The sequence below is a fragment of the Dendropsophus ebraccatus genome, chromosome 5 (assembly GCF_027789765.1).
Source record: "Dendropsophus ebraccatus isolate aDenEbr1 chromosome 5, aDenEbr1.pat, whole genome shotgun sequence".
Lineage (NCBI taxonomy): Eukaryota > Metazoa > Chordata > Amphibia > Anura > Hylidae > Dendropsophus > Dendropsophus ebraccatus.
In genome coordinates, this window is record NC_091458.1 from 18,407,345 (window position 1) to 18,423,968 (window position 16,624).

At 41.8% G+C, this 16,624-nt stretch overlaps 2 protein-coding genes across 4 annotated transcripts in view; both read right to left on the reverse strand.

Moving 5' to 3' along the window:
• The window catches only part of CNTN5 (contactin 5), a 948,473-nt gene that overhangs the window by 591,602 nt on the left and 340,247 nt on the right, over positions 1-16,624 (reverse strand). The window lies entirely within an intron of this gene.
• Positions 740-2,629, reverse strand: LOC138794127 (zinc finger BED domain-containing protein 5-like). The gene has a single exon (XM_069972895.1). The coding sequence runs from the start codon at positions 2,627-2,629 to the stop codon at positions 740-742; it is 1,890 nt and encodes a 629-aa protein (XP_069828996.1).

The following is a 16,624-nucleotide window of genomic DNA, read 5'->3' on the forward strand; positions in this document are numbered from 1 at the left end:
TTGTGCGCCTCCGCTGCCGCTGTTCTTTGCTCAAAGAAGTGACATGTCACTTCTACGAGCGGAGAGGGGCGACAGTGGAGGCGTGTGTGCTCTCCTATAGACAGGCTATGGCAAACTGAGACCCTCTTTGGGTATGTTCACACTGAGTAAATCAGGCGGAATCCCGCCTGTCTTGGTGTGTCATAGCCTGTCTATGGCAGAACCTATGCGCCTCCACTGCCATCGTTCTTTGACCAAAGAAGTGATATGTCACTTCTTTGAGCGGATAGTGGCTTGCGCTCTCCCATAGACAGGCTATGACACACCAAGACAGGCAGGATTCCGATGGATTTACTCAGTGTGAACATATCCTAAGGTTTTCCTCACCTCTTCACACTTTTTTAATTTCCCCCAAATAAGACTTCTTTCATCATAAAATTATCTTTATTGGGAAAGGGATTTCCAAGGGTCTTTCCTAGGTTTATGGTCTTATGGCTTCCTCTGATTCATGACTATGTGGGAAGGGGAGTTGGGGGGTATCCTTTACCAAAGAATAATGACTACTAATTGGACATTCCAACACTCTAAATGAATTGAATGAATGACAATGTAGAACAGGGGTACTCAACAACTTTTAGTGAAGGTCCACTTACCGGAGTCTATTGTTAGGTGAAGGTCCGAGCTGAACATCAGTAGGAAACGTGTTTTAATAACTTTTCACAAACGTTGTAGAACTATTTACAAACAGAGTTGATGCTTCTTAGTGGGAGAACTGGCATTTTTTCTCTCTCACCAGCCCTTTGAAATTAGGTACAAAGGGGGTGACTGCCATTCGAACAGATTGATGCAAATGCTCATCTGTGATCCGAGTGCGGTACTTGTTCTTCACCAGATTCATTGTGGAGAATGCAGATTCGCATGTATATGTAGAACCAAACATAGTAAGAACACTGACTGCAATTTTTTGTAGCAGGGGGTATTTAGCTGGGATAACAAGTTTTGTCCAGAATGTAATTGAGTCACAGTCATTAAACTGAGCTTTCAGAGCTGCATCTTCTTGCAGATCAATTATTTCAATCTGTAGAGTAGCTGAACTTGCCCATGTAAAAGAATCATGGGCCTCAGCAGCAAACTGGCCAACATTTTTAACCAGATAAGGGTTTTTAATGCACAGCAATATTTCCTGTCCAATTGTGAAATCTTGGAATCTACTTTGAAAATTGTCAATAAGATTCTGCATGAAGCCCCCATGGTTACAGAAAAGACTTTCTTTGGTGTTTGCTTCTTGGATATGTTCCTTAAGCTTTGGAAAATGAAGCAAGGTCTCTTGCATATCACAATAGAAAAGCTGTAATTTCCTCTGAAAAGCCCTCACTGCTTCCATCAGGTCGAATATAGTTTGATTTTTGCCCTGCAGTTTTACATTTAAATCATTTAAATGGCCCGTAATATCAGCTAGAAAAGCAACAATTTCCATGCTGTCTTTGTTACGGAGAAATGTCAAATATTCTCTTGCTTTTTCCGTCTTCTGTTTAGCTAAAAATGTCTCCAGCTCATTCCGAATGCTCCAGAAGCGTTCTAAGACTCTTCCCTTACTAAGCCATCGGACATTGTTGTGGACAAGTAGATCACTAAATGCAGAATTGACCTCAGAGAGAAAATCTTTAAGCAGACGATGCTGAAGTGCTGAAGAAGCCCGGAGAAAATTAATCAACTTCATAACATTTTCCATAATATTTGCATATTTTTCCCCCAAATTGGCACACAAGATAGACTGGTGTATAATACAGTGATAGGAGATCAAGCTAGGATTGAGTACTTTGAGGCGGGCCACCAGCCCTTTCTCTTTTCCTATCATAGCAGGAGCTCCATCGGTTGCAACTGAAATCACAGAATCCAAGTTGATGCCCCTGTCTTTCAGGATTTTTGTTATTGCTTCAAAGATATCTTCCCCTCTTGTATGGGTGTGAAGTGCAGTCATGCCAAGCAGATCCTCACAAAAAACATTTTGTGTCTTACCATAAAACCTTACAAATACCATGAGCTGGGCATTATCAGTGGCATCACAGGATTCATCCACAGCTAAGGAAATACAATCTGCCATTTTAACTTTAAGCTGAAGCTGCGAGAGCAGATCTTCGGAAATTATTTCAGTTCGGCGTGCTGCCATAGAATCAGATAAGGGAATTTGTTTTATTTTCCCCTGAAATTCTTCTCTCTGTTTGCCTTCAAACATGGTGCCTACAACTTCGACCATACATTCCTTAACTACCTCTGCATCCGAAAATGGTTTCTTGTGTTTACCTAAAATCCAAGCAACCCTTAGTGACGCTTCTGTCGTTTTTTCCTGTTGGGATAGAGAGCTGACAAGCCGCTTTGTAGATGCTTCATATGAAGCAGTCAAGGAACTAATTTTTTTTGCCCGTATCTCCGAATTTAGAGGGTAATTCTGTTCAAAACTTCTATGTTTTGTTTCATAATGTCTTTTTACATTACTACTCTTTATCAGGGCCACTGTTTCATTGCATATTAAACACAGTGGCTTTGGCTGAGCTGCATTCGTGAGAATAAAACAGTATTTATCTGTCCATTCAGATTTAAAATCTCGATTTTCTGTATCTACTTTTCTTTTTTTTAAAGCACTAGCCATGGCTTATTACACGTTGCAGGGGCTTGACTTTGCTAGCCAATTATGGACCTGTAGCCTACCAAGCCACAAATAGGGGTGACTGAGCAAAATTGTCCATCTGACAACACTGTGCTATGCTGCAATTTCCTCTGACCACACTGTGCTATGCTGCAGTTTATTCTGACAACACTGTGCTATTCTGCTGCTCTGCTGATAGATATGGCCTAAAAAAAATAATTGATTATTATTTTTAACTTTAGTTTCTCTCACACAACCAATCTCATCCCCGGCTTGCTTCACTGACACTTCATACTCATCAATCCCAGTATAAAATGGCGCCTTCCCGTTATGCCTGTGTAGCTCTCCCAGCCATTGCCTTCCTGTCTGATTGGTGCAGGAGGCAAGAAGGTACAACATCCCTCCTCCTCTGCTGCATTAGCTCCAATGGCTGTAGCCAGGGCCGGCTCCAGGTTTTTATGGGCCCTAGGGCAACAGAGCCTCAGTGGGCCCCCTTGGAGCAAATCATGTGGCGACAGTAAAACAGCAGGTACCACAGAGACCCCAATATTTTATTTAGCTTCTCATGCAAATATTATTCCCATCATACCAGTAGTGACAAAATGCCAGACACTATGACCAATATTAGTTATGAAAAGTATGAAAAGAGTAATATTTCTATACAAATCACCATCAACTGAAACTGACCAAATCCAGCATACCAAAACCTATATATTGTCAATAATACCAGTAAACAAGAGGGAATATCATCATCATGCATATTATCAGTCCACCCCTGTTATTGTTCAAATAACTGTATACTGAAAACAATGTTACCCATGACATCAGTATACATTTTTAGTATCGAACAAATGCTAGCCCCACTCCAGCTCAGACCAGGAAGCGGCAGCGGGATAGGGGAATGGGGCGGTGCAATCCTGGACCCGGCGCTGGAATCAGGGAGGTTAGGGCCGGCGGCCTCTATATCCACCTGCTTGCCATACACAAAAAATAACCCTGGCCCGGAGTACCTCTTTAAGTCTACTGTCATTATTAGGGGGTCTCAGTACAGACTGGGGAGGGCAAGAGCCTCTTCTGAGGGTGCGTTTACACAGAAAGATTTATCTGACAGATTTTGGAAGCCAAAGCCAGGAATGGATTTGAAAAGAGGATAGATCCCAGTCTTTCCTTTATGACCTGATCCCTGTTTATAGTCTGTTCCTGGTTTTGGCTTCACAGATCTGTCAGATAAATCTGTCTGTGTAAATGCACCATTAGGATCTATTTACACAGTAAGATTATCTGACAAAGATTTAAAGCCAAAGCCAGAAATGGATTTGAAAAGAGGAGAAATCTCAGGCTTTCCTTTGTAACCTGATCTCTGTTTATAGTTTGTTTCTGGCTTTGGCTTCAAATCTTTGGCAGATAATCTGTCAGATAATCTTTCTGTGTAAATGGACCCTAAGATCTCTTAATAATGACAGTAGACATCTGCTTGTTACTTAGTGAAAGTGTCTTTATTTATTTACTTCATTTGACTTTACAGTTTGAAATAAAGAAGATGGGACTACTATGGAGAGAAGGGTTTTTGCTTTTTATAATAAAAAGGTTAACAAGGGTTCTCTAGGAAGTTTTATTTCAATAAAGAGCTTTTTAAAGTTGTTGTGTTTTTTTTTCTTACTTATTTTTGGCTTAAAAGTGGTTCATTACTAAACTGTGGTTTAGCGTTAGCCAGTAAAATGGCTAACACTAACCCCCACTTATTACCCTGGTACCCACCGCCACCAGGGGTACCGGGAAGAACCAGATACCGTCAACCCTGGAGTGTCAGAAACTGACGATCCAGGAATAGACGTCAGCAGGCTGGTATTGTTAGGCTGGCAATGACCAAAATAAATGGCCCTTGCCACCCTGATAGTGTCAGACTGCTGCTGCTTGGTTTTGTATCTGTCTGGTTATGGAAAAAGGGGGAACCCATGCATTAGTTTAATAAATAAATAAATAATAATAAATAAATAAAAATGGGTGGGGTACCCCCTATTTTCTATAACCAGCCAGATACAAAACAAAAGCAGCAGCAGCCTGACACTATCAGGATGGTAAGGGACACTTATTTGGCTGTTGCCAGCTTGATAGTGTCAGGCTGCTGCTTGGTTTTGTATCTGGCTGGTTATGGAAAAAGGGGGGACCCCATGCATTAGTTTAATAAATAAATAATAAAAAAAAAATTGCGTGGGGTCCCCCCTATTTTCCATAACCAGCCAGATACAAAACCAAGCAGCAGCAGCCTGACACTATCAGGGTGGCAAGGGCCATTTATTTTGGCCGTTGCCAGCCTAATAATACCAGCCTGCTGCCGCCCAGTCCTGGAGTGTCAGTTCCTGACACTCCAGGCCTGACGGTATCTGGCTCTTCCCAGTACCCCTGGTGGCGGTGGGTACCGGGGTAATAAGTGGGGGTTAGTGTTAGCCATTCTACTGGCTAACGCTAAGCCCCAGCTTAGTAATGGACGCCATCTATTAGATAGCTTTCACTACTAAGCCAAAAATAAGTAAGAAAAAAAACACAACTTTAAAAAGCTCTTTATTGAAATAAAACTCCCCAGAGAACCCTTGTTAACCTTTTTATTATATATAAAAAAGCAATAGTCTTCTTTCCGAAGTAGTCCCGTCTTCTTCTTTAACCTGTAAAGTAGATAAATAAATAATGACACTTTCACTTACTGTTAGTATTAAGGGGTCTCAGCAGAGGCTCTTGCCCTTCCCAGCCTGTACTGAGGCCCCCTAATACTAACAGCAGACAATTACATACCCCCCTCCTCTCCCCCCTCAAGAATACTCACCAGCAGGGAGTTCTGTCCTGGCTGCTTGCTGGAGGCTCAAGTGACAACTGCGCGCGCCGCTGTGGAGGGAACGAGTGACGTCACGCAGGAGCGCGGCGTCAGCTACGCGACCAGCCAGGGGAGAGGATCCGGAGCCTAGAGGGAGTCTCCGGGGGGCGGGGCGGTGGAGGGATGCGAGAGGGGGCGGGATGCTAACAGCGGCCCGATATTAGTGGCTGGGTGCCTGAACGCTGCACCTGCGTTCTGTGCTGAGGCGGACAAGTGCCGAGGGGGCCCTCGACACTTGCCCGAGCCCTGGGGTCCGGACAGCTGGCCTCCGCGGTCCGCATTCGGACCGCGGTCCGCCAGTTGAGGACCCCTGATGTAGAAAGTCCAACTTACATGGGAACTTCCTCCTTCTTACTTGTGCCACCATCAAAGGGGATATTCTGAAAAAGGAATTGTACTACTTTTTCTCACTTCTAGCGCCACCTCCTCCCCAGTCCTATTTCAGAAGTATAGATGGGGGGGGGGGGCTTGGGGATACCACATGGCAATCATCAGGCTTGGGAGGGGAGGGTACTGAATTACAATCATTGCATGCAGGAGAAACCCTACCCTAATGCGGCGACCAATGGCTACATGATGTTGCTACAATATCAACAACATAGAGCGGACATTGGTCACTACATGTAGGCATGGTTTTGCCAGTACATAATGATGGGAATATGGTACTTCCCACATTTTAAAAGCTATTCTCCTGAGATGGGGCTGGAGTACAGTGAGTTGAGTACCATGATCAAGGAAAAGTCTTACTGTTCCTCCTCCCAGAAAAGCCATTTAAACCTTTCTAGGAAAATGCACTTTAGCCTACCTCGGAGATAAATCTCAAGTTCCTAGTACTTGTAGAATTATACTAAATTTAAACACATTATCCACCATATTTTTTTTTTATAGAAACCATTCACTTGCTTCAACCTGCAGGAGTAATAAGAAGAGTCATCTCCCAATGCAGGCACAAGATTTTTCTTCTTTCTTCTTTAACTCAATCCAAGCAGAAACAAGACTTTTGGAAACCATGGACTCTCTCTAAGACAGTGATCTCTATATTGATATCCCAGTGGCTTCTCCGTTTTTCGGTTCATCGTTTATCAATGTTTATTGCCTAGCTTCTTAAATGTTAACTCATGCCCATCCGCCACACTACTGGTATTGTTGGCGCAAGGAACTGACGTTTATCATTCTTGTGGACAAGATCATACTGGAGTTCCTTGTGAATCTGCTATCTACAGTTTTGGGATGTAATAAGTGTCGGAAGTTGAACCTCTATCTAATACTGAGCTATTAATGATGAACAAATTTGGTCTAAATTGAGTCTAAAGTGCTCCAGTTGCCCTAAAAATGTATGTATGACACAAAAATGGTATCCAACTGTATCCAAGTCCTTTAGGGACCATTTAGTTTTCTAATCCATCTCAATTGGTAGGACAGGGGACTGGTAGACACGAGAGGTCATGCCCTAGCACTGACACCTGCCTGCTGTCCCTGCCTAATTACCTCAACTGCCCTAGATGGCAGCAGATAACTGGTCAACAGTCGCTAGCCTGTACAGGTGAAACATGAAACGAGGACAAGACGGAAAAACACAATAAGGCAAGGTCAGGAATCCAAAGTCAGCAACAGCCAGTCAGCGGAGTACAAAATGTAGTCAGAAGAATAGTCGCAAGCTAAAGCCAAAATCTAAAACCTGGATCAGAAGTCAGAACAAAGCTAGGTTAAGAAATCACTCACGTACTGAAGTTCTATCACAGACAAGGAAGGAAGCGGAAAAGGCAGAGCTTTAAGGGAGGTAAAGTCCCAGCCCCAAGTCGGTTAGAGGCAGGAACTCCAACCTCCCAAACAGGACCCAAAGCTGACTGGCAGCTACACCTGCCAGTCAGTATAACTACAAAGCATACACAGGTAGAGCGTGGTGCGGCCCCAGAGTATATAACTAAGGATGCCCCTGGTGTGCCCCTAGTAGGGCCAGTTACCAGGGACACAGTCGGAGCATCTGACAGGCTGGACGCGTGCTCCGGTGGTGCGAAGAGCCAAGCGTGCGGCCCGGCTTATGACTTCAACCTTATTTTTCTGATCTATACAATAATGGCCAGCATTTTGAGTGATTTGTCTGACACGAATTCCATACATTTAGAATTAGGGGAAATTTTTGAATTCAGTAATTCAGTTCATTCAAAATCGATTTACTTATTTCTAGCTAAAAGGACAATCTTTTCCTATATGTCAGGCCAATGGGCTGGAAGCTTTCCTAGCCCATCCACAATATGAACATAGCCTTAGACCAGCGTCTATTGGTCATAGATAATGCGTTCACATAGATACGATCGCACATTGTGAGCCTTGTTGGTTTTTGAGCCCTTTATTTAGTCCTTTAGACTTGAAAGTTCTCGGAAAATATAAGAATTACAGTCGTGTCAATCGTCAGCGACTTTTTAGGTCACTGTGCAGCAGAACTGGGTCATAAGAGCTGTAAAAAGTGTTCACTGAGTTTATCAAAAGAAATGCTCCAACTCTCCATGGGTTTCTTCTATTTCATTATGATATTGCCTATAGTTGTGAAATACATTGGCTTTGGCATGTAGCAATATCACAGGGCTGTCTACAAATGGAATGGAAATTGAGGCTCAGCTACTAACATGAGGAAATATATATATATATATATATATATATATATATATATATATATATATTAAATAGGATCTGTAGGTTTCCCTCACCTTGCCATTTTAGTAAATAATTGTAACCTATAGAAATTAACAGCTGTTCTTGTTATGCATAAATTGACACCTCAGTGTTACCATTTCCCCTTACCCTTAAAAAAAAAAACTACAACAACAACAACAACAACTGAAATGCTGCATTGCACATTAAGCAAAAATGTGTTTGCCTTGTGCACAACTGTGATATACAAATTAAAGTACTAAGGAGGACTTTATATAAACCTACTGATATATCTTAAAGGAGTGTTGTTATCTTAAAGGGGCAATTTTTACTGGTAAAAAAACAAACAAACAAGCAAAAAACACTGCTTTCCTGTTTGACCCTGTTATAAAATCGTGGATAAAATTGTGGATATAAAACTTTCCCCTACCGTGTTCTCTACCATGTCTGCTTCCTGGTTCAGTAGTTGCTTAGTACTACCATTTCCAAAATGTGTTGCTTTCCCTCAGTTCTCCATCACAGTCCTCCCACCCTGCCTTCTCCCCTCCCTCAGCACTACTGACAGTTTTCTGCCCAGAGTTGTTTTAGAACAACTTTCACTGCAGACTATTGTTCTGCTGACTGAAAATCTGCAGTATTCATGTCCCATCTGCTCCTCCTTCTGAGACATAATTCATCACAAAGCAACATGCTGTAAACCGTCATCATTCCTTCTTGAATGTCCCATGAAGGATAAATGTATATATGATGGGATATGGTGATATAACTTTAAAGGCTTGTTGGAGGTGATGACATCACTTGGGTTGGGGCTTGAGCTTAGAGAAAATATCCAGACAAGCCTTCTATTGGTTGTCTATAGAGAGAGGGAGGAGTCGGGAAGCTGGAGACAATACAAATTGAAAATTAAAGGACTACACAACTTCCTGCCAGGGGTAATTGAAACAAAATATAGCTAAAGACAGTAGCTAGTCAGAGGTGATGACATCACTTGGGGTGGGGCTTCAGCTTAGAGAAAATATTCAGACAAACCTTCTATGTGTTGTCTATAGAGAGAGGAAGGAGGCGGGGAGCTGGAGACAATACACATTAAAAATTACTACAAAACTTCCTGTCATGGGTAATTCAAACTAAAACAAGCTTAAGCCAGTTGTATTAGTAATAATACTATATTTGTAAGTTATATTTCTTAGGGTGAATAGGAAGTAAGTTATATGTCTTGGCCAGTTTTATTTAAATATAATATACCAGAATACCCCTTTAACCCATTGCACACCATGAACTAAACCAACTCTGCTGCATCTGTATTTGGTGGCTAATACAATAAGAATGGTTGATTTTAAAATTCTATAGCTCTCTTTCGAACAATGAAATAGAAAAAAATGACAGTTTCGCTCTCTCGGTGTAATAAACCTGCTCGGTTAAGATTTCCCATTGATACTTCTGCACACATATATAGTTCTCAACCACTGATGCAGAAAATGTGCTTCTAGGGCCCAATAAAGTGCTGAAAATCAACAATATATAAGATCACTCGGAGCACTCTCAATATAAAGATCAGAAATTTTATTAAATCAAAGTAAAACAATATGAATTTCTACTGCAGGTGAAGTATTATAATCCTGAAGTAACTAGAATAGAAAAATGGGTTATGAAAGCACATGAGCCTTTGCCTTAATGGAAGATGACAAGAAAATGATACCATGGGCTTAAAGGTAAACTCCAGAGAGAATTGATGCATTCTGTTATCCCTTCCAGGTTCTGCGGGGGAGGAGCATGAAACAGGGACTTGAAAAACAATTCTTTTGTCAAGCCCCACCCCCACAGATCCTTCACTTAGTTTAACACCAGAAACAGCATCAATATCCTGGGAACCAACACAAAATATGTACATTTGTTTAACACTGGCTCCACAAAGCTTTCGACTAATAGGAATTTACAATTGAAACCTGTCCCACATCTCTGGGCCCCAACACTGCCCAGCCTGCTGGTGGCCCTGGAAGTGGTCATGAAGCTGAAAAATCTGAGCTAGCTGCTTTACACAGTTGCTGTTGATCTACTGGGAGTTGCATAAACAGCGTAGCACGGTAGTTACAGAAGCATGGTAGCTCTTAGTGTTACATGGTTTACCTCCAATTAATATATATATATATATATATATATATATATATATATATATATATATATATATATATATGTTACATAAATACCATAGAACAGTCTGTTTTTGGATTCTCAATCACTTCTAGTGTGCAGGTGTTAAACCCATGGCTCTCCAGTTTTTGCTAAATTACAATTCCCATCATGCCTTGACAACCAAAGCTTTAGCTTTTGCAACAGCCAGAGGGCCATGAGGTTGACACCACTGCTCTACTGGTTGTTAGAAAGGTGGATGGGGATGTAGGTCCCAAAAATTAATGTGTGGTATTTAGATCTATTAGACATTTTTGGCATATTCCACCTGTCTGCTATGAATGTCCCAGTTTAGGATACCCTTTGACCAAAAGTAAAAGTGAATACATCCGTATAGATTGTAAGTTATCCTCTTATCTACCCACCGTTAACTATGGACTGTCTGGGGGGGACTTATCATTGTGAGCCCCTGACATACGCTACGATAAAGGGGCAGATTCCCCCCTTTTTCATGGCCTACACCTGTTGTATCCCCCATTCACCTAATGGGTGGGCAGAGGGGGCGTGGCAGGGTGTGGCAAGGTGGCCTCCTCCCACACCTGACTTATTAAGCTTTACACCTGGAAATAGGAGTAAACCAGGCAAAAATCTACTCTTGCTTTAGCGCAGGTATAGATTTTTGCTGGCTGGCTGTACTAAAAGGCTGGAAAAAATCTGACAGGGGTAAAGGGGGCGGGGCTTTATTTAAGACTGGCGTACTCATACGCCAGTCTTGATAAATGTCCTCCAAAACGTATAAATCCTGGACCATTGGATTCTAAATCAAAGGAGCTTTATCATTTAATAACTTTTCGAGTTCACCAAAAAACATCATAGATTTGGAGTAATGGCGGCAAATTATAAGTCGAGGACACATATAAAATACCTTAAGAGAATAAATTTATAAGTGATGACAAACTGATATAAGGTGCAAAACTCCTAGAAACCAACGAAATGTTTCATCTTCCTTTCATTCCGCTTTAAATCGGGTGTGAACATGTCAGCGGAATTATAATTGGGTCTATCTGACGGCAGATGAAACTTGGCTAATAGTTTTAGCTGCAGGATTTGAGTTGCTCTATATTAACCTCTGCCATCTTGCTCTTTAAATGTGTGATAACAATACAGACGGAGAAAGCAGGAATAAAGCGGGATGTGTTACTGACAGAGCATTCTGTCGGAGCGGCTATTGTCTGAGGTTCCCATAGTAAGATCTCCCGTTTGATCATACCCCGTAACTCGACGCATTATTTTAGCCATAACTCACAATGGGCAAGGTCTTCAGTCATCCTCCAAAGCAGGTCACAATGAACCAGATAATATCACAATCTGTTATCATTAGCTGAGCTGGAAGCTTCTGAAGAGACTGGAACAAATTAAATGACCCGGAAAAATTCAGTCTTTGGAAAGGTCTATTGTGTTCCGTCACTTCATTTCCATTGTCAAACTTCTTCCACGACGGAGGAAAAGAAAATGCTAAGGAAATGGCTTCTACTGTCGGAATATTATGATGCTTCTCCTCCTACACCATAAATATAATGGGTAATAGAGAAGCACTCTAGGTTCTGTTTCAATGCATCAAATGTGTTAATGCTTTAGAACAGAGGTGTCAGACTCACATCCCTCTAGCTGTTGCCAAACTAAAACTTAAACCAAAGCTTAAAGGAGATGTCTGGCATTGGGCATTTCTTTCAAAAGAGCCAGGGAGGAGGTGGCTGAACATAACAATATGCACCTATTTCCCTGGGTACATAGTGCACCGCTCCTGTTCCCAGTCACCCAGCCGCTTCCTGATCTGAGCAGGGACGTGACTTTTCAGCCCCGTTTTGCCTTCCTTGTCTTTCTATTGCATACTTACAGCATCCAGGAATCTTCAATGATATTTGATGTTTATTCTATAACCAGAAAACAGTATAAGTAACAAATATGGTTGAAGATCCCTGGGTGGTGTTGGACTTCTTATCTTTTGTATGTTGGTGAGTATCAGGATTAGAGATGAGTGAACCGGGTTCGGGTTTGAGTCCATCAGAACCCGAACTTTCGGCATTTGATTAGCGGGGGCTGCTGAACTTGGATAAAGCTCTAAGGTTGTCTGTAAAACATGGATACAGCCAATGACTATATCCATGATTTCTACATAGCCTTAGGGCTTTATCCAAGTTCAGCAGCCACCGCTAATCAAATGCCGAAAGTTCGGGTTCTGATGGACTCGAACCCGAACCCGGTTCACTCATCTCTAATCAGGATCAGTATCAGGATAACTAGTATGCTTTCTAGTATGCATCCATATTACTCCCTGACAACTATTGGACCTGGTTCATTGGTGCAATTGGACCCCTACACCATCTTTAGGGGTCCAAAGGAAATAAGGTGGAAGCACATCTTGTTGTGTTGCGGTTGCATTACAGTTTGTATCAGCATCATGTCAGTTTCCAATAGCAAGTAAAGGAGCAATTTCATTGCAGTATTGGGAACAATATGCAATTCACCCTTTCTGCACATGACCAACCACAATAAAACCGCACCAAATCTGTATCATGTCTTTTAATTTTTACATCAAAAATTTTAATTCTTGTGGCAGGAAAATGCATCATAGAGTCAATGGAACCATGATGCATTATCTATGAAAATACCCTGTATGGGTCCATACTTTATCTCTGTATGCCCATGATGTCATATAGAAAATAAATAAATAAATATATATATATAAAATATGCTGTGTTATGGAGCTGTTCTTACCATATGATGGCAATAGGGATGTCTGGTACAAGAACATATCAACTCTCTCAAGCTTGATGCACAGAGCTCTGAAGTACAGACAAGGTCTTACTGTCACTGTATTTCCTGCAGTATCACCATTATATTCATGAACTAGAAGGCTCAGGATAAAAAAGACTATAGTTCCCTCCTAGGCAGTGGAGGACATCAACCCTCAAAATTGTAAAAGAAGAGAAAAATCATCCTAAGGTATACCGCCAATTACACGAGACATCACTTATCATATGTCACCGAGCCATGTAAGTTACCATCAGTGGGGGTCCTAACTCTGAGACAGCACCAGTCACTAGAAGAAAGGTGCAGCTGCTGACAGCTAGGATGGAGAACACAATGACTAGGATAAGCCAATTGGAGCTAAAACCGTTATATGAGCTACCGGGAATAATGAATAATTTTTTTCCTACATGTTATAAGGAAAAATGGGAATCTCCATCAGAGCGGCGCCAGTCCTGGATTCACAGCAGGTAAGTACGTGTCTTTTTATGTTTTTTAGCCACCTTGTGGAACCATGTCTAAATGTCTGTTAAGTTGTAACATTGGATATAGCCTATAGACAAGAACCAGGTCAGATTGGACCACCTAGGGCCCACCAGTGAAAAATATTCTGAGGGCCCACCCTATATTTACTGGAAGAGGGTGGGCTTTTAAGCAGACTGTGCAGGACCAGGACAAATTGGATGCCAGTCGGGAACTCCTGCAGCCTCATTGGATGGTGTCCTGTTTTAGTAGAGAGGAAGGGCCCAGCAGCAAGAGGGGGGAAGAGGCCCTGGGAGGGTACCATTAAGGAAAATTGCAAGTAACGCCACTTCACCCCCTCACCCTCATCCATTGTATATAAACAGAGTAGACTACAGCAGCTGCCTTCTCAAGAACAAACACTTAGAAGCAGGGGGGCCCTTTCTAGCTCGGGGGCCCACAGGGGAATTCCTCGGTTTCCCAGTGGGCCAGTATGTGCCTGGACAAGAATAAAAATAAATAACAGGCTCTAGACAACCTTTTCAAACTAAAGTTGCATGAAACTAAAAAAGCATACTAATAAGAATCTGAATACAATGACGCTACAGTAGTAGGCGATACTGCGGACGATATGGGGGGGCTCCGGGAACAGCTCTTATACAATCAAACAAAGTAACTCCAACCAGGAATGAATTAAGTTGATGCATTCAGAACATTTTAAAGAAGGAAAATCCATGTGAATAAGGAGAAACAATTTTAAAGGATAAAGGTTTTAACTATAAGCCCTTCCACAAATGGAATGTATTTGTAGCTTAAAAACATCAAAAAGCCCCTGAAGCAGCTTCTCCGCTCACTGGAGTGTTGCTTCGTAGAGCAAGTGTTTTCAATCACCATTAAGATCCCCTTATACTAGTGGTCGACATTAATATTAACAACAGGCACTTCGTCTTTTCTTCTATGTGCGATGTCCGTATAATACTCCATAAGCGTGGTGGCTTTTGGTGGTCCTCCGGGGACATACATTGTTCAATGCAAGAGTCGGGTGATTGTTTCTCAACAGGAGCTATTGAATTATCATATACTTCCTATTAATTCTTACTGATATGGAGTGATAATGTATCCTCCCATGTCATTACTATCTGGTTGGTGGGGTATGACAAGAGGACCAGGATTAGGCTGTCTGGCTGAATGGCTTGGTGGGACTACATTCAATAATAGGCCTAGCAGAAAAGCTTTTTTTTTTTTTTTTTTTTGGATCTGTCTTTGGAGCCAGTAGCTTGTCACTACATTTCATATTCTATACTACCTACCTGCATGAAAAGTACAGTAAGAAGGGGATAACATTTTCAGCTGCCAGTGGTGGAAGGAGACTGATTTTGTTCAGATTCTGCATCCAGCACACCGGGGAAGATACAATAAAGAAAGAAAATATTATTGCTTAGTGCTGAACAACTACATGACAAGACATTGGCTTTAATGGTCCTCAACATAGGACAACCACAAAACAAGGCTTCAACTTATATGGTCCTCAACGCAGGACGAGTGCAACACAAGACTTCAGCTTATGGGGTCCTCATTGCAGGAAAATCTAAAGACTAGACTACAGTTTATTTGGTCTTCAACACAGGGCAAACGCTTGACAAGACTTCAACTTATGTCGTCCTTAATGCAAGACAACCACACAACAACACTTCAGCTTATATGGCCCTCAACGTAAGACAACTGGAGCTAAAACCGCTATATGAGCTACCAGGAAATATAAACAATTTGTTTCCTATATGTCATAAGGAAGAACGGGAATCTCCATCAGAGCGGCACCAGTCCTCGATCGGCAGCAGGTAAGTATATGTCTTTTTATGGTTTTGTTGCGGCCCTGTGCAACCTTGTTTAAAAGTCTATAACATTGGATTTAGCCTATAGACAAAAACCCGGTCAGATTGGACCACCTAGGGCCCACCAGTGAAAATGATCCTGGGGGCCCAGCCTATATTAACTGTCTACGGAAGAGGGTGGACAGGGTGGAGGCTTCAACTTATATGGTCCTCAACGCAGGATGACTGCAACACAAGACTTCAGCTTATGGGGTCCTCAGTGCAGGACAATCTAAAGACTAGACTACAGCTTATTTGGTCCTCAACACAGGGCAATCACATGAAAAGACTTCAACTTATGTGGTTCTTAATGCGGGACAACCACACAACAAGACTTCAGCTTATATGGCCCTCAACGTAAGACAACTACAAGACAAGACCATAGACAGTGTCTATGGTCTTCAACACGGGAAAATCGATAGTCAAAACTTCAGCTTCTATGGTCCTCAACATAGGACAATCGAAAGACAAGACTTCAGCTTCTATGGTCCTCAGCACAGGACAATGGAAAGGTAAGACCTAAGCCTATATGGTCCTTGACGAATCACAAGACTAGATATCAGCTTCTATGGTCCTCAATGCGGGCCAATTGAAAGCCACAATTTATGCTTACAAGGTGCCCAATCCAGGACAATAAGAAAAAAAAAAAGACTTTTGCTTACATGATGCATTTAGTGCAACCACAAGACAAGATTTCTTCTTACATGGCACTCAGTACAGGGTAACCACATTTCAAGCCTTTTGCCTAAAGACTTTTGCTTATACAGTGCTTAATCCAGGGCAATCACTTCACCGATTATATGCTGTTCCTGAAGATAAAAATAATAATTAATATAATACAATCCAATGCTGTGTATAGGCTGTGCATAAAACACTTTCTTTACACTCTCTCACATTCTATCTAACAGACAGCAGGAAGCTCTTCTTAAGGTGGTAATGTCCCCCTTAACCTCCTGGTTCCCTGTGCAGCTGCATGGGCTGCACGTGTCCTCCTCTGCACTTAATAGTTAGTTTGACCCACATCTTATGCTAGATCTATCATTAATATGAAAGACCGATGAACACTTAAAATAATGGGCATGCCAATGAATAGACTATGACCATGATAGATGGGAAATTACTTTTGGGGGCACTATATTGTAAATACATCTGTACAAATAATGCTCCTCCAGGTAAATATTTCTTTCCCAAGCACATAAGATA

What these genes read in the sequence shown, in the direction of transcription:
- LOC138794127 (XM_069972895.1), bottom strand. Translation starts at nt 2,629, where the DNA reads ATGGCTAGTGCTTTAAAAAAAAGAAAAGTAGATACAGAAAATCGAGAT.